The sequence below is a fragment of the Pipistrellus hanaki genome, assembly GCF_964339955.1.
Source record: "Pipistrellus hanaki genome assembly, chromosome: 1".
Classification (NCBI taxonomy): domain Eukaryota; kingdom Metazoa; phylum Chordata; class Mammalia; order Chiroptera; family Vespertilionidae; genus Pipistrellus; species Pipistrellus hanaki.
In genome coordinates this window covers 43,898,140-43,914,387 of record NC_140503.1, presented here as the reverse complement: position 1 = coordinate 43,914,387, position 16,248 = coordinate 43,898,140, and the positions used below count along the sequence as shown (strand labels likewise).

Below are 16,248 nucleotides of genomic sequence, written 5' to 3'. Positions count from 1 at the left end.
CCTCTCTGTGAAAAATCAATAAAATATATATTTTTAAAAATTCATGTGTTTAGAGACTGACAGCAAATACACGGATTTGTCCAGGAAGACAACTCTTTCTAAAGATGGGAGTCTCTTTGAAGGGCTCACACCCTCATACAGAGTCTGGCTCACAGAGCTGGCCAGTGCCTCGAGTGCACAGAAAATAAACTTCTTTGAATGTAATAACTGCTTTGGGATTCCATCATCTCCTTTCAGGAAACTATTTTCCATGGTTTGCTCTGTCTCCCCAAAGACGTCTTAAATGGGCCTGGTTTCCTCCATGCATCTTCACTTCGGCACCGTGGAATGCTGTGGAATTTTACAAATGAGTCGTATCAAGTCTCTCTGCGTATAAGTGGTGATGGGAAAAATTACATAGATTTTAATTGTAACTAGTGATAAAAATCCAGGGATTTGAGGCTTCTCAGAACACTGGGAAGTTAAGCAAATACCAAGGTGGACAGCCATCGAGAGAGAGGGGGGGGGCGGGGAGGGAGAGGGAGAGAGAGGGAGAGAGAGAGAGAAGGAGGGACAGAGGGAAGGAGGGAGGGAGAGGGAGGGAGAGGAAGAGGGAGGGATGGAGGGAGGGAGGGAGGGAGAGAGAGAGAGAGAGAGAGAGAGAGAGAGGAAGGGAGGGAGGGAGAGAGAGAGAAAGAGAGAAAGAGGAAGGGAGAGGGAGGGAGAGAGGGAGAGGGAGGGAGGGAGAGGGATGGAGAGGGAGAGGGAGGGATGGAGAGAGGGAGGGAGGGAGGGAGAGGGAGAGAGATCTAACTCTAAAGGCGTGAAGAACATTCCCATTGTTGTCCCCCAGCTGGCCTTCCCCTAAGAACCCCCTGGCAACCCCGCTCCCTCCTGCCTCCCTCTCAGGCGTTTGGTCCTCTCCCTCATTTCCCCAACACCCCTCTCCGCTAGTCATTCATACAGTCTTTCAGTCAACAGTTACGTTTTGAGTGTCTACTACATGTTTGGCACCATGGCAGCAAACACCGACAAGACCAGCCAGGTCCCTGGCCTGACGGTGTTCAGAGTACAGTACGTACATAGACAGGATGCTATGATAAGGTGGCCAGGAAGGAAGGCCTCTTTGAGAGGTGAGTTTTAGGCTCAATATTGGAAGTTTTAAGCTAAACCCATCAGGTGAGCTGAAACCGGTGTGGCTCAGTGGATAGAGCGCCAGCCCGCGGACTGAAAGGTCCCAGGTTTGATTCCGGTCAGGGGCATGTACCTTGGTTGCGGGCACATCCCCAGTAGGAGGTGTACAAGAGGCAGCTGATCGATGTTTCTCTCTTATTGATGTTTCTAACTCTCTATCCCTCTCTCTTCTTCTCTGTAAAAAATCAATAAAATATATTTTTAGAAAACTACACTTCGATTTACACAAACAACCAAACAAACAAAAAACCCATCGGGTGACCAGTCAGGGCTGGTGTTCCAGGGAGATGAGTCAGCAGGCGCAGTGCCGGAGGCAGGAAAGGGCTCCTTCGGGTTAAGAGCTGGAGGGGTCACTGGGCAGGAGAGGCGGTGGGAGGAGAGCCAGAGGCTGAGCGGGCTCACTGGCGCTCCGCGGACCGTGGTGGGCAGAGTGGGTTTTGTCTAAGAGTAGTGGGGAAGCCTTCGGAAGGTTTTAAGCAGATGCCTTAATGATAGTGTGTGCTGCCAGGTGGAGAATGCACTGAGCATGGAGGGAGGCATGGGGAAATGGAGAGTATTCAGAGACTAGCAGTTTTTTAGGGGTTAGAAATAGAGAGGCAAGCTCATTAGGATGGGTGACCAAGAGGTCTGGGGGTCCCAGACAGTAGGACAAGCAGACCAGGGTCCCTGTGTTACAGAACAGCAAGAAGCTAAGACAATGTCAGGACAAGCGGAACAGGGAACAGGGGAACTAAGACAGTGAAAGTGTGCAGCCACCTAGTAAGTCCCATCTTCCCCAACCAAGGACACGTAAGAGAAAATGGCTTGCACTTCTCCCCAACCAGAGGGTAAGTATCTTAAGTCGCCCTATGCAGGGAGGCAGATAACAGAAATCCAGTTAGTGCCATGTGCCAACCGCACCCAAGGACAAATTAAAAGATTAAATCTCTTTGAAACTGGTTTGGCTCAGAACCTGGGGACTGAAAGGTCCCAGGTTCCATTCTGGTCAAGGGCACATACTTTGGTTGTGGGCACCTTCCCAGTAGGAGGTGTGCAGGAGGCAGCTGATAGATGTTTCTCTCTCATCGATATTTCTAACTTTCTATTCCTCTCTGTAAAAAATCAATAAAACATATTATAAAAAAAAAAAAGATTAAATCTCATTTTGGTGCATCAGCATACAGCTGATGAATATTCTATGGATCCTCCCCTAAGACCTCCCCTCAATGCCCAGCCTGTAAAACCCCTGCAAAGGAAGGGTCCCTGCAGGGAGCACAGTCCTGCCCCTCCCCCCACAGGCAGGTAACCCCTGACCTCTAAGGGACCCCGGAGACTTGTAACCAAGGGAACAGCAGGCAGCTGGCAGCTGCCCTGAGCTAATCCCCTCACCCTGTCTCCAAGGCCCCTTTCCTCTGACTTCCCAGCGGGCCACAGCAGCCCAGCCTGGGCTCTCCTGCTGCGTCCTCTATGACCGTCCTGGTTTTACTGTCCTGCGTGTATTTTTGCTGTGGTCCATACATTTCTTTTTTTATTTTTATTTTTTACAAAGAGGAAGGGAGAGAGATAGAGAGCTAGAAACGTCGATGAGAGAGAAACATCGACCAGCTGCCTCTTGCACACCCCTACTGGGAATGTGCCCGCAACCAATGTACATGCCCTTGACTGGAATCGAACCTGGGACCCTTCAGTACGCAGACCCACGCTCTACCACTGAGCCAAACTGGTTTCAGCTGATCCATACATTCTTGTTTGCTTTTCTACGTGTTGTCTATTGATTGAAACTTTTCCTTCAAGAAAACAAGAACTAAGATCTCCTGGTCTCGCCCGTAACACCTGAGTGTGGGGCCTGGCGTGTAAGGAGGAAATGAAACCCCAGTACTTCTCCTCCTGGAGGGCTGCTTCCCTCCCAGGGAGTTCCAGCTTCCCGATTCTGGGCCCCTGTGACAATGGACCCGGGAGGAAAGTGGGGGCCACAGTATTGGGGAGGCTTGCTTTTCCCATCTTGGGGCCATCATGTCAGCCTCTGTGGGGGCCGACGTGGGGATGAGAGTTTCTGCTCCAGCTCTGAAGCACCTCCGTACCAGGGGGAATGGAGCGAGCCAGTGGCTCCCCAGCCTCACTCAGACACTCTGCTTCCTCCTTCCCACCGCAGGCCTCCTGCTAGGTACGAACCCCTTCCGGCGGGGCCATCCCTGCCTCCACCACTCACTCAGGCCTTCGTAGGGAAAGTCAACGGAGTGGACTCTGCGGAATGGAACAGCTCCCTCTGGGCTGCGGGGTGGGGGCCGAGGGGTAGGAGCAGAGATCCTTCTATCACAGGGGGTGAGAGAGTTATGGACTAAATCCTGCCACATGCCCAGGAAGACCCTGCCCAGAGGGGTGGGCAAGGGCAGCCTAGGCCACCCGTCTTCCCACAGTCCCTCCTCCCCACCGATTGCCGATTGCCCTGTGCACCAACCCCCCACCTGCCTCCAGGACAGCTGCCATCTTTTCAACCCCCACTCTGCTGATGGCTTCACAGGGATCATATCGCTCATTATCCGTACCCTCTCCTGGGAGAGGCATATTATCCTAATTTCGCAGATGAGCACAGGTCTACATGTTTTGGGAAATCCAAGTCCACCCCCAAAGCAGAGTCTAAGACCTTAAACTGCCTCTTCCTGGCAAACTGGGATGAATTTAAGACATAAAAACAAACAAACACAAAAACACGAATGAATGAAGGGGCTGTGGAAGCTGGGGGAGGGGCACATCAAAACCAGACGGGGCTTTGTCCAACAGCGCATCCTCCAGAGGTGGCAGGTCAGAGCTCTGGTCAGGGCACATACAGAAGTAACCCATGAATACATCAATAAGTGGGACAACAAATCAATGTCTCTTTCTCTCTAAAAAATCAATCAACCAATTAAAAACAAAACAAAACAAAAAACAATCCAGGTAGGGCCCAAGCCTTACCCAGGCGCGGCCGCTCTCACAGGGGCCCAGTTGAAGGGGGGAACGGGGATGGGGACAGCCTGGGGTAGGTGTGAGGAACACAAGGAAGGTCCCTGGTCGGCCCCCAAGGCAGGCAGGCGCCCGGCCCCCTCCATGCCCAGGGCCCACAGGTTCTAGTCCTCAGGAAGGTGTTCAGCATTGAGCAGGTGAAAATCGGCTCACCGCATTCCTGACCGTCAATGGGCGCTCAGTGGATGTGGACAGACGGATGCCTCTTGTCTTGGCCAAACTGTCCGCATCCTCACGGCCACCCCCCACATGGCTCCGGGGGCGGTCCTCCGCTCCCGCCGCGCGGCTGGGAAGCTAATCAGCCCCCGCAGGACCGCGGGGCGCGGAGCCGCCGGGGCGGGGCCGTGGGCGGGGCCGGGCGGCCCGCGGGGCCGGGCTGCGCCGGGAAAACTCCGGCGGCGGGCGCGCGGGCAGGGGCCGAGGCCGGGGCGCCGATGCTGCAGGTTCACATCCCGTCCGCGGGCCCGGAGGCCGGGGCGCCCCGGCAGAGCCCGGAGAAGAGCCACATGGTGAGTGGGCGCCAAGGGCTGCAGGGAGCGCGGGGACCCGCCGGTGCCAAGCGCTATGGGGATCCCGCGCCCCGGGCTGGGAGGTCCTGGAGCGGCGTCCGCACCATCGGGGGGCCGCCTGCCGTCGGCCGCCGGGGGCTGGGGTGTGTCGGCCCCGAGGACGGCGGTCCGGACCCACGAGGAGCAGAGGGTGGGGACCGCGCGCGGGCCCCCGGGGGCGGCGGCTCTCCGGGCCGCTCTGCGCCCGTGAGCGCGGGCGGGGGGTAGGGGTGCCGGGCGGGGGCCTCACGCCCCGGCTCGCTCCCGCCGCAGGTGTTCCGGGTGGAGGTGCGGTTCCGCGGGCGCAGACACACCGTGCCGCGGCGCTACAGCGAGTTCCACGCGCTGCACAAGCGGGTGAGGCGGCCGCGCCGACCGACGGACCCCTGCCCGCTCCTGCCCGGCCCCTGGGAGGCTGCGCCCGCCTCTGCCACCCGTTACCCTCCATCCCCCTCCATCCCCCGGGGGGCTCGGGTCCTGGGCACTGACCTCCCCGCGGGCTGCGGAGGGACCCGGAGGGACAGGTCTCAGCCGGGACTGCCCATGCCCCTGCGCCCTCTCTCTCGCCCCCTGTCCCAACCACATTCACCCGCGTCCGTCCGAGGGTGGAGCCTGCGTTTTGGGGGCTATGGATGGGGTGGGGAGCCGGGGAGGGCTTTTGCTGGGGCGAAGGGAGATAAGGGCGTAGCGGGGACACTGTGATCGCACCGCAGATCAAGAAACTGTACAAGGTGCCCGAATTCCCCTCGAAACGCCTGCCCAACTGGAGGAGCAGAGGCCTGGAGCAGCGGCGGCAGGGCTTGGAGGCCTACATCCAGGTGGGCATGGGTCTCGCTGTCGCCCCCAGCCCGCTGGACTGGAGGTGTGGCCCAGAGACGTGTGAGGGCCTGGGATGCGGGGGGACGCACGTCTTGGACATGATTTTTTCTACCCCAGGCCTCCATTTTCTGAGTAGTAGTTTCAGAATGAAAATTAATTGAATTCAGTTGGGTTTGAACTTCCATTGAACTGGCGTCACCTGCGGCTAGTTCCTCTCCCCTCCTGGGTGAGACCCTGCATGGCCCTCATGAGGAGGAGGTGGGGCTGGGACCTTTCCCTCTCCCCGCACACGGATGACCCATGACGGGCACATCCCTGTGGAGTCACCCAGGCCCGTTGTGCAGAGGGCCCTGAGCTTGGCTTAAACCCTGGCGGTCGGTCTTTAACTTTGTAATCGTTTTGGCAGGACTCCCGTGTTCAGTTTGCACTGGGCTGTGTCTGACGGGTGTCCCGTGTGCTCCTCTCCAGGGCATCTTGTACCTGAACCGGGATGTGCCCAAGGAGCTGCTGGAGTTCCTGAGTCTCCGGCACTTCCCCACAGACCCCAAGGCCGGCAGCTGGGAGTGAGTGAGCGCCTCCAGGGGCCATGGCTTGGCAGGAGAGGCCCCGGTGCTGGGGGGAAAGGGGCCCCCTGCAGCAAGCAGTGAAGGCTTTAGGGGCTCACATCTGCCAGGCCTTGAGACATGACCCCCTTCATCTGTCAGCTTTCTTGACCCCGGCGGGGGCGTTTTCCATAGAGCCTTGGTTACCCACCGGAACTGAGCTTGTTACAAATAGAAGCAGTGGCCCCCTGGGAGGTGAGGCTCTGGTCTTCCGTTGCTCCACCCCTTCCTCATGCTCCCCTGCGCATCCCCAGGCAGTTCACACTCTTTCTTCTTTTCAGAGCCCTGGGGGAGCTCCTGCCTAGTGACAGCAGGCAAGTTAGACTCTTCCCGCACCCGCTGCCCCCTGGTGGCCACAGGCGGGAAGGCTGGTCTGCGGCCCCTGGCTTGCCTTGCCCATCCTACTGATCCAGGTCTTTCTGTGGGCACTCCCGACACCACTGCCCACTCACCGATTTCCTTGTGATCGTTAGTGATCTCAATTCCCGGTCTTTACCCAATAGAAGACTCTGCCCACCTCCCTCTCCACTGCTCAAGACCCTTTCTCCTCCTAGCTCGCAGCTGTACCACCGGCCTGTCATCAGCTTCCGCGTGGACCCCTACATTTGCCTCTCATCCCCAGGTGAGAGGTGCCTCTGGATTTAGGGCCCAGGAATCAGGGTGGGAGTGGGGTGAGCTTGCCATTTCTCAGGTCCAGGGACTGCTGGGCAGTAGCTCCCTCCTACTGCCCTTCTCCTGGACCATGCCTGCCCTGCTGCTGCTGTGCCTCCCCCTCCAGAAGCAGTCAGTTCTTGGGGGCCTATATCCAGGTGGGCATGGGATGTGCCCAGAAGCAGACTTGGCGCAGCAGACGTGGCTCCCTGGTCTGCATTCCCCACCAGCCTGGCTAATGTGAACAGAATGTGAACGGGGACGCCCAGGTCTCATTTCAGGTGACCAGCTGTTACCTGCTGCCTTGTCAGGGGCCGAGCCACACCTCCTGTTCCCCTTCCCCGTTCTCCTTGTCCCAGAGCCTCTGCCCAACGTGGTGGTGAACGGCGTGCTCCAGGGCTTCTACAGCTTCAGCACCGGCACCGCTGACGCCCAGCCGGAGGGTCCCGGGCGCCCTGCGCCTTCGCCGCCAATGCCCTGACCAACCCAGAGGCCTCTGGACCGCCTGCCAGGAGTCACGTGCCTCTGTCACTGCACCCTCTGAGACAGGGGCTTGGACCCAGGACCTACCCACCCCAGGCCCAGAACCCAACTGCACCATGTCTGGGGTGCTGGACCTGCACTCCGGGCAGGGACAACAGGAGGAGGAGGAGGGGAGGTTCATTTAGGAGGTAGGCTCTGAAAAGGTACAGGTGTATTTCTTCACCTTTGGGGGGCGGGAGGGAGCAAGCAAAGGCTGAGGCGTAGTAGCTGGCAAAGTTGAGAAGCAAAAGCTTGCCAGTTTGTGGGTAGCATCTGGGGAAAGGGGTCAGGCTGGAGCCCAAGGAGAGTCAGGCAGCCACTGCCTCAGGAGTCCCAGACAGGCTGGGCAATGGGCCCAAGAACCCAGCCCACACACTGGTTATAAAAAAACCCACCTTTTTTTTAATTGGTCAGCGTTGGTAGAAGTTTGTTACAAAACTGGGCCTATGGAATGTGAGGGCGGGTCCGCTCTGCCAGACACGGGCACTGAGTGCGGCACAGAGCCCTGCGGAGGGCTGTCTTCGCCCCCGAGAGGGCAGAGGCCCAAACACGTCGCTCAGAGGGAACTGTCCTGGGGGCCCTACTCCTTGGCGATGGCAAAGGGCTTCTCCACCTCGATCTTGCCACAGTCCGCAATGGTCACGTCCTTCAGGGGCTTGTCCCGGCCGTCTGTCTTGGTGCTCTCCACCTTCCGCACCACTTCCTGGAGAAGGCGGAAGCAACAGGGCAGGGCGGGTCAGGAGATCCGCCACTCAACGGAGACAGGCCCCAGCGCATGGCCAGGGCGGACTGAGACTCGCAAACAGCGTACAAACCTCAAGGCACCGATATCCTAGCATCTTGGTCAGGGAGAACCCGGTTCTGACAAGAGGAAGCAGGCCATCTGATCCTCTGAAGTAAGACCCAGGCTGGGCGGAGAGGGGCTGGAGAGTGGGTACTAAGGGCCCTGGACACCTCCAGGTGGTGCCGGGTGATGGGATGAGGTTGTACCCTGCAGTGGTACCTCCATGAGGCCTGGCCGGCCTGTGCCTGGGGCCTGGAAAGGTCCAGGACTTGGGAGCAGAGAGGCAGCTAGTCTTCCGTCCCCCAGGCTCACAGGCAGGAACACTGGTCCGAAGGGATAAAATACAGGTTGCCCTGGCCCCGGTGTCCTATCCCTGGTGAGTTGCCCATGGTTAGCCCCCATCTCCATAACTCACCATGCCCTCTAGAACTTTGCCGAACACCACGTGCTTGCCATCCAGCCAGGCCGTCTTGACTGTGGTGATGAAGAACTGGGAGCCATTGGTGTCTTTGCCGGCATTGGCCATGCTCACCCAGCCGGGCCCATAGTGTTTCAGCTTGAAGTTCTCATCGGGGAAGCGTTCACCGTAGATGCTCTTACCTGGGGAGAAAGACAGTGTAGGTCCGGGGACCCGAGTCGGCACAAACTCGGCAGATCTTGGGGGCCTCAAGCTGTCCTGTGAGGCCAGGCTCAAGCAGAGCACAGGGTGCTGAGAGCTGTCTTCTTCCTGCCCTCCGGCCTTGGGAGCTAAACCGTGCCGACAGACCAGCTGGGGCACGAGGCCAGGCTGTTAGGGAACAGCCCACATGAATGATTACTCTGAGAATGTCGTTTACGGCTTTTAAATAAGGCCCATATTAACACCCAGCCGAGGCTGCATGGAGGCCCTGGCGGAGGCAGACTGCAGAATGCAGGCGCAGGAGAGGCAAGGACCCCCCAGGAGAGGAGGAATACCGTGGCTGACTAGCTTCTTCCCGAGAGCACGAAAGACACGGGAGCAGCTGCCATTTGGATTCTGCGAAGTCTAGAGCAAGCATGTCAAACTCAAAGGCTAACACGGGCCAAATAAGGTTTAAGTTTATGTGAGCCACAAAAAAACAAGTTTCATTTTTCATAGGAACATAGGTTTATTTCAAAAAGTATGATATAAAAGTAAAGAAAGAGAGCAATGATACAATGTTTTCCTCCTGACACTTGGCATCTCTTCTCTGCTGCTCTCTCCTCCTTCGGGGGAAATCTTGTTCACAGTGAGGACTTTCATCACTGACCCACGGTGAGTGCTGGTGATTCTGTATCCAGCAGGAGACTGAAGTTCCCTAATTCTAAATGGCTGCTCACACCGTTCTCCTGGCTGGGCCACATGCCAGTTTGACATGCTTGGTCTAGAGCCTCTTACCCACAAATGAACGGAAGATAAAAGGTGGCGATGAATGTGTGTTGTGTCCCACCATAAGGGCCGGGGGACATGGAAAGGGAGCCGAGAGCAGACAGTTTCAGCAATCCTGAGCTACAGGAGAAATACTACCTCTTTTCCCATCTCCTAGGGCAGGGGTCCTCAAACTTTTTAAAGTGGGGGCCAGATCACGGTCCCTCAGAGAGCTGGAGGGCCGGACTATATGAACTACTAATTCCTACTGTAACACCTTGGCTGCGCTCACTGCCCAAAAAACCTGGCGGGCAGGATCAGACTCCCCTGGGGGCTGCATGTGGCCCTAGGACCTAGGGACTCACACTGTGAACCAGAGGTCCCCAAGAAACCCAGCAATAAAGTAATTTTCACCGTTTTACTCAACACTTTTCAGAGTTTTTTTTTTTTCTCCCCCTCTTTAATACAACTATTTTCACCCTGTGGTTCCTCAGAAAGGAGCCAGGTGGGGAAATTTCTGATGCTAATTAGGGAGATCCTTCTGTGTAACACAGCATGTCACACTCTCGGCCGGCGGACTGCACGTTTGACATGCTTGGGTAACAAGTTGGAAAAGACTGAAAACCAGGAATCCAACCTGGTGGGTGGGGGTGGGCATGTCCCAGCCTGTTCCCCACTGCTCAGGCCCACACCCGGATGACTGGTCTCTCCCACCGCTGTGCCATGACTGCTGGCTGGGCTGCCAGCTAGGAGCCTCCCCATGAGACTCCTGTAAATCAGGATTTCAATCGCTGCTGCTATCCAGGCAATCCACACCCCCTGCTCCAATCCTTTCCCAAGATACGAGGAGTTCCAAACTTAAAGCGACAGTTCTGCGTGTTAACCTCAACTTAGTCATCTCTCCCTCTGGACATCAGTTAACTTATTTGCCAACTTTTCCTCGGCTTACTGTTGTCCTTCCTCCCCTCCCCTATCATTTGTTCATTCTTTCTTACCACGCCTGCTGCTCCCGTGGCAGAAATGGCTACTGCTCAGGGTGGTGAGTAACCACGCCAGAGAACTGTTGCAAGCATTTTACACATAAAAACCCACTCCGTTAAGGCAGGATCCAATAACCGTATTTCATTGAGGTACAGAGAGGGTGAAGGCGCCCAAGCTAGGCAGCAGCAGAGCTGCAACTCAAACCAAAGGGGGTCTGGCCCTGGAATCTGCCCTTGCCCATAAGGCCATCCTGCCTGGGTTCCAGCCACATCGCCCTACAGGCACAGCTATGCCAGCCCGACCAGCCTGGTCCTGCTGCCATGTTACTTTCCTCAAACTCCTCTGAGACCACCCCCCCTCCCCCCCCCAGGTTTTGAGCGGAGCCTCCAGGTAGGACAAAGCAGGTTCTCGACTTCATTCCTCACCCCACCTCTGGCAAAGTGCCAAACACAGCTGGGCCCACAACTTAATCGTGCCTCTTCTCTGCTCAGATCTTTCCTCATATCCACAAGGCCATTTCCTGATAACCTTGGCCCCAAGTGACCCCCTCCGTGCAGGCTTGGCACCTGCCAGCACTCTGGCAATGGCTGACTGTACTTACCACATCCTGGGAACTTACACTCCAGATCTCACCCAACCCCCCCAGCCCCCAAACTGTAAAGTAAGGGTGGTAAGAGGTAAGAGACTGCAACTCAAACCACAGGGGGCCTCCCTCCTAGCCCCCCATAACTCTCACCACCCTTACTGTTACACAAGAGAAAACGAAAGCTCAACCACTGGCAAGGCTGAAAACAAGAAGGCGGCAGACACCGGGTCACACCCAACTGCACTGATTCCAACAACACATCACTGTGGATTGTGTCTGCTTGGCCATCTGCCCCCCTGCTGCCTGCTGCTAGCTACCTTTACAGCTTGTATCGTTTGCATGGCTTGCCTGCCCAGGCTTTCTCCTCCTTCTTTCCCCTGAGGTGCTAACTCGAGGACAGAGCCTGAGCCCTAAAGGCCAGATTGGGGCCGATTTGTGAGTTTCCAGGTCCTGGAAGTGACAGGGAATGCTGCCACCCTGGTTTCTGTGTCCTCGGCGCCCACAGAGCCTGGCCCAATAGACACCCCTTGATGGGGGGAGCTGCAGATGCAGCCTGAGGGAACACGGCTCTCCACCCGCCTGTGGGTTGGGCCGGGGGGTCTGTCCTGTTCACAGTAACGCAGACTCAGTCAGCTCTCGGCAAAGGATCTCTGGGAGGAGACTGCCACGGAAGGCAACTCTGCCCAGCCTCTCGCTGGGTGCCTGACCTAGAATCACCTCCTCGTGTTTGACTTTGCTCCCCTCCCGCCACGAGGTACTGTGAGAAGTCACCAAGGCTGTGGGCCTAGACCAGCAAGTCTACCTAATTATGGCCACCTGAGCCCGTTACTCCCTCTTTGTACTGGGCTCCCTGCCCCGCTGGCCTCCGTGCAGGTGACAGGCCTGCTGCAGCCGGGGAAGGACAGGGCCTCGTGTGGGAGGATGCACGGACAGCCCTCTGCCCGCAGGACCCGGTTACCTCCGGTGCCATCGCCCCGAGTGAAGTCTCCGCCCTGGATCATGAAGTCCTTGATCACACGATGGAATTTGCTGTCTTTGAAGCCAAATCCTTTCTAGGAAAGGGGATGAGAAGGTGAGGAGGTGGCATGAGGCACCAGGCAGACATGAAACAGACCCTGCAGGAACCCAGCCCACACGACTGCTGCTCCCAGAAGAGACAGCCCTGCGGCCAGTCATCGCCCAGCGGCTGCGGAGCCCGCAGTGACCACAGCCAGGCTCAGCGCACACAGAGCCGGGAGGGCTAGCCCGCATTCTCCTGCCTCACCTTTCCCAGGCTTCATTAATTCCCTTCACACAATGCCTCTGCCTTTTCCCTCTCATTGTTTTCCAACTATAAGAACGGATGCAAAAAAACTGACCCCCAGAAAAGGCTACCTGCCGACCCAATGAAAAGTTGGGATATAAACTTTTCTTAAATCGGGCACTCTTGTTTTCTTAAAACCTGGGAAACTCTGGGCCCCTACTCTTAAGAGAAAGCTCTGGTGCTGTGGCCACAAACTACAGTTTCTGCAGACATACTTTCTTTGGTTATTGCAATGCCTGAGAAATTTTCTCAAAAAGAAAAATCCATGCCGCGGAGGTGTGGCTCCTAGCATCGACCTGTGAACCAGGAGATCATGGTTTGTTTCTTAGTAAAGGCATGCGCCCAGGTTGTGGACTTGATGCCCAGTAGGGGGCAATAGGAGGCAGGCCATCAATGATTCTCTCTCATCATTGATGTTCCTCTCTCTTTCTTCCCTCCTCTCTGAAATCAATAAAAATATAATTAAAAATAAAGTCAATTTTAAAAAGGTAAATCCAGATTTCTGGAATCATTTTTAAAAATTCAAGACATGGCCGAAACCGGTTTGGCTCAGTGGATAGAGCATCGGCCTGCAGACTGAAAGGTCCCAGGTTCGATTCTGGTCAAGGGCATGTACCTTGGTTGCGGGCACATCCCCAGTAGGGGCTGTGCAAGAGGCAGCTGGTCGATGTTTCTCTCTCATGGACGTTTCTAACTCTCTATCCCTCTCAATTCCTCTCTGTGTAAAATCAATAAAAAATATATTAAAAAAAAATTCAAGACATGATAATACTGGGCTCCCCGTGCCAACACGGCAGCAGTCAGTTGGTACTGAGAGCCACGCTCTGCGCTGTTTGCTGCCAGCGTCACTTGCCAACATCAGTTAGTTTGAATTTGACTCCCTCTGCTCCAGCCACTTACCTCTCCCGTCGCTAAGGCCACAAAATTATCCACTGTTTTTGGAACAGTCTTTCCAAAGAGACCTATGACCACCCGGCCGATGTCTTCATCTCCAATCCGCAGGTCGAAGTACACCTGAGGAAAAAGAGCATTTTTAATGTAGCCAGTTTAAAGGGGCCTTGTTCGGGAAAGAAGGGCCCAAGAAGTTACCCTGAGGATGGCAGAGAAAACAAAGCCTTGCTTTAAAGCAGTGTTTCGGAATCTGTTTTCGGTGGTGACAAGAACCCCATGAGAATCTAATGAAAATTCCAGGCCCATCTCCCAGGAAACCTGTTTACACTTTCCTTAGACCACAGGGTAACAATCTTCCCAGGCTCTAGAAAGTAACACCAGACAACAAAAACAACATCAATTTAAAAAAACAGAACAATAACAGCACAAGTTTAAACTATATTGCTGTGCTTTGTAACTGGTTAAAATCTGACCTAAACAGAGAAAGGATTCACCATCTGGCAGACGTGATCTCTCCCCACTTGGCCAGCGCTGCGGGCTATTTGCAAAGGGACCTGAGACTGCGGGCGCGGCCCCAGCTCGGCATCCCCGAGGCCAACTCCGGGGCCAGGCCAGGAGTTTCGGGGAGGATCGGTTCTTTGTCTGGTCTGAACGGAGGACGACCATCCAGGCGTCACCAGGCCACAGCCCGGGGACTAGGGAGGAGCTGAGCATAAGCCCAGGCCGACCCCAGGGGCGGAGGGCGGGCCCCGCCGGGAGGGCTTGGGAAGGGAAGCCGGACCTTGACGGTGACTTTGGGCCCCTTCTTCTTCTCATCGGCCGAGGAAGGTCCAGGCAACAGGAGGAAGACGACGGAACCCACGATCAGGGCGGCGACAAAGAGGAGCTTCATCTTCCGCTCCGAGAGGCGTAGCATCCACGGGGAGAAGGGAGCACGGCTCGGGCAGCCGAGGGCCGGAAGCAGGTGAGGGCCGGGCGGCGTGGGCCCCGGCGCCTCCACCGAGCGCGGCCGCGGGGGAGGCCGGGGTCGCTGCAGGCCTCCTAGGAGGAGACGGGCTTCATTTCCCCCCTCCGGGTCTGCGCCTGATAGTAGCTCCCCCTGGGGGCGGGGCCCGGCTCCCGGCGGGGCGGGCGAAGGCGCGGGCTCGTGGGTGGCTGCCACGTTACTGCGGCCTCATTGGCTCCCCAGCCCTCTATGCCCACCTACAGGAATAGGAGCCGCAGAAGGCGTGGCCCCTCAAAGAGCGCGGGGATTGGGTTTCTGAATAAACTACAAGACCCAGCATGCAGAGCGGCATGTCACGTGGCCAGGCCGCTCTCACTTGGCGGAAATGGAGGTCTTTGGCGCGGATACTTGGCTAGGAAGTGAGCGGACAGGGGCCGGGGGCGCCCACAATTGTCCGTATTGGGCCAACCACGAAAGTGGGTTAGGGTGTGGCAGTTTCCACGTTTATGCGTACCCATATAAGGTGACCAGACGTCCCGATTTTTAATAATTTGTATCGGGACTGTTTTTAAAACGCCAAAACGCCGCGGGACGCGGGGACAAATTGTTAAAAATCTGGACGTCTGGTCACCTTACCATAGTATGACTTACACAGCTCCTTGCAAAACTTGCTTCAAAACCCACTTTTGACTTTGTCCTGTAACTTCTCTTCCCTCTCTAATCTATGCTTATTTCTGAATGAGTCAATGCGCAAAACCACTGTGGTTTTCTTCTTTTTCTTTTTTTTATGTTAATCCGCATCGGAAGATATTTTTTCCATTGATTTTTAGGAAGAGAGGAGAGACAGAAACATCGAAGTGAGACACACATCGATTGGTTACCCACCAGCGGGGCAGGGGATTGAACCTACATCCGAGGTATGTGCCCTTGACCGGAATTGAACCTGGGATCTGCAGGCCGATGCTCTAACCACTGCGCAAACTAGGGCTTTTCAAGATTTTAAATTTATTTTTAAAGAGAAACAACACTGTGAGAGGGATACCCGGACCTAGTGTGGTTTTCAACTTTTTTTCTTAAGTATTTTAAAAAATATATTTTTATTGATTTCAGAGAGGAAGGGAGAGGGAGAGATAAAAATATCAATGATGAAAATCATTAATTGGCTGCCTTCTGCATGCCCCCCACTGGGGATGGAGCCGGCAACCCAGGCATGTGCAACCCAGCATGTGCGTTTGACTGGAATGGAACCCACACTCTCTCCACTGAGCCAAACCAGCTAGGGCTCAACTAACTTCCTTTACCTATTTTTCCAAGTAACTACATTTTTTGTGTGAACGATTGTGTTGCATTTATTTTGTGTATACTGTAGCTCCCCCAAACCTGCTGCAGGGTTGTGCTCTTTGAGTTAGTGTCACATTGGCACCCAGATGGAAAATAATACATGCCAAGGCTTGAGTTTTGGCCTCCCTTTTCTAGACCTTCAGAAAGATCAGGGATGGTTGTTAGATGCCTTCCCATCCCTATTTCAGGTATTCACACACACTTGGTGTGAGTCTACAACATATATACTTCAGTACCTGAGTCTTACACACACCAAAGTACATCTTTCCAAAACGTGCACCTATTATGTTATTAACATCTTTAAAACTATTTTTCAAAAATTAATTATAAAAATTTTTGGTCTTCACAGCCCAGATTGTAGGTAGGCATGTCTGTTTCTCTCCCTAAACTCTGCAGTTGGGTCTCTAGGAGGTGCTGACCTAAGTTTCAGGTTATGCATGGCTACTGGCATAAGTTTAACTTGTCCTTCCTTACACTGGCTGCAGAGCTGCAACAGATAAATCTCACATAAACACAAATAACATTTGCTATTTTTGAATCTTCACACCTTAATCCAGGCCACCTCAATCAGGTGGAAATCATTGCATTGACAAAGATGATCTTCCAGCCGAACCGGTTTGGCTCAGTGGATGGAGCGTCGGCCTGCTGACTGAAAGGTCCCGGGTTCGATTCCAGTTAAGAGCATGTGCTTTGGTTGTGGGCACATCCCTGGTGGGGGGTGTGCAAGAGGCGGCTGATGATTCTCATCAATGT

The 16,248-nt window shown here is 55.2% G+C and overlaps 2 protein-coding genes across 5 annotated transcripts; one reads left to right on the top strand and one right to left on the bottom strand.

The window, feature by feature from the left end:
* The first annotated feature begins 4,543 nt into the window (after positions 1-4,543).
* Positions 4,544-7,529, top strand: SNX22 (sorting nexin 22). Of its 4 annotated transcripts, none has more exons than XR_014795432.1 (7): positions 4,544-4,664; positions 4,977-5,060; positions 5,417-5,521; positions 5,991-6,085; positions 6,406-6,438; positions 6,679-7,056; positions 7,135-7,247. XR_014795432.1 is itself a non-coding variant. In XM_084889038.1 (7 exons), exons 1-7 carry the CDS (start codon positions 4,590-4,592, stop codon positions 7,254-7,256), a joined length of 582 nt encoding a protein of 193 aa, XP_084745164.1. In that variant the 5' UTR covers positions 4,544-4,589; the 3' UTR covers positions 7,257-7,529. The 4 variants fall into 4 exon arrangements, 3 of the variants coding, with proteins under 3 accessions (XP_084745164.1, XP_084745165.1, XP_084745166.1); XM_084889038.1 differs by having other exon boundaries at positions 6,679-6,746; positions 7,135-7,529; XM_084889039.1 differs by lacking the exon at positions 6,406-6,438 and having other exon boundaries at positions 6,679-6,746; positions 7,135-7,529.
* A 147-nt stretch (positions 7,530-7,676) lies between these two features.
* Positions 7,677-14,268, bottom strand: PPIB (peptidylprolyl isomerase B). The gene is made up of 5 exons (XM_084889028.1): positions 13,990-14,268; positions 13,218-13,331; positions 11,973-12,066; positions 8,497-8,681; positions 7,677-8,000 (listed from the first exon to the last, which is right to left on the bottom strand). Exons 1-5 carry the CDS (start codon positions 14,122-14,124, stop codon positions 7,878-7,880), a joined length of 651 nt encoding a protein of 216 aa, XP_084745154.1. The 5' UTR covers positions 14,125-14,268; the 3' UTR covers positions 7,677-7,877.
* Between the last annotated feature and the right edge of the window lie 1,980 nt (positions 14,269-16,248).

Excerpts from the sequence above, each read along its gene's own strand:
- SNX22 (XM_084889038.1), top strand. The coding sequence starts at position 4,590 with ATGCTGCAGGTTCACATCCCGTCCGCGGGCCCGGAGGCCGGGGCGCCC. Across the intron at positions 6,086-6,405 it reads CCCAAGGCCGGCAGCTGGGA|AGCCCTGGGGGAGCTCCTGC; the intron begins GTGAGTGAGCGC and ends TCTTCTTTTCAG. Across the intron at positions 6,439-6,678 it reads CTCCTGCCTAGTGACAGCAG|CTCGCAGCTGTACCACCGGC; the intron begins GCAAGTTAGACT and ends TTCTCCTCCTAG.
- PPIB (XM_084889028.1), bottom strand. The coding sequence starts at position 14,124 with ATGCTACGCCTCTCGGAGCGGAAGATGAAGCTCCTCTTTGTCGCCGCC. Across the intron at positions 12,067-13,217 it reads TGGCCTTAGCGACGGGAGAG|AAAGGATTTGGCTTCAAAGA; the intron begins GTAAGTGGCTGG and ends CCCCTTTCCTAG. Across the intron at positions 8,001-8,496 it reads GCAAAGTTCTAGAGGGCATG|GAAGTGGTGCGGAAGGTGGA; the intron begins GTGAGTTATGGA and ends CGCCTTCTCCAG.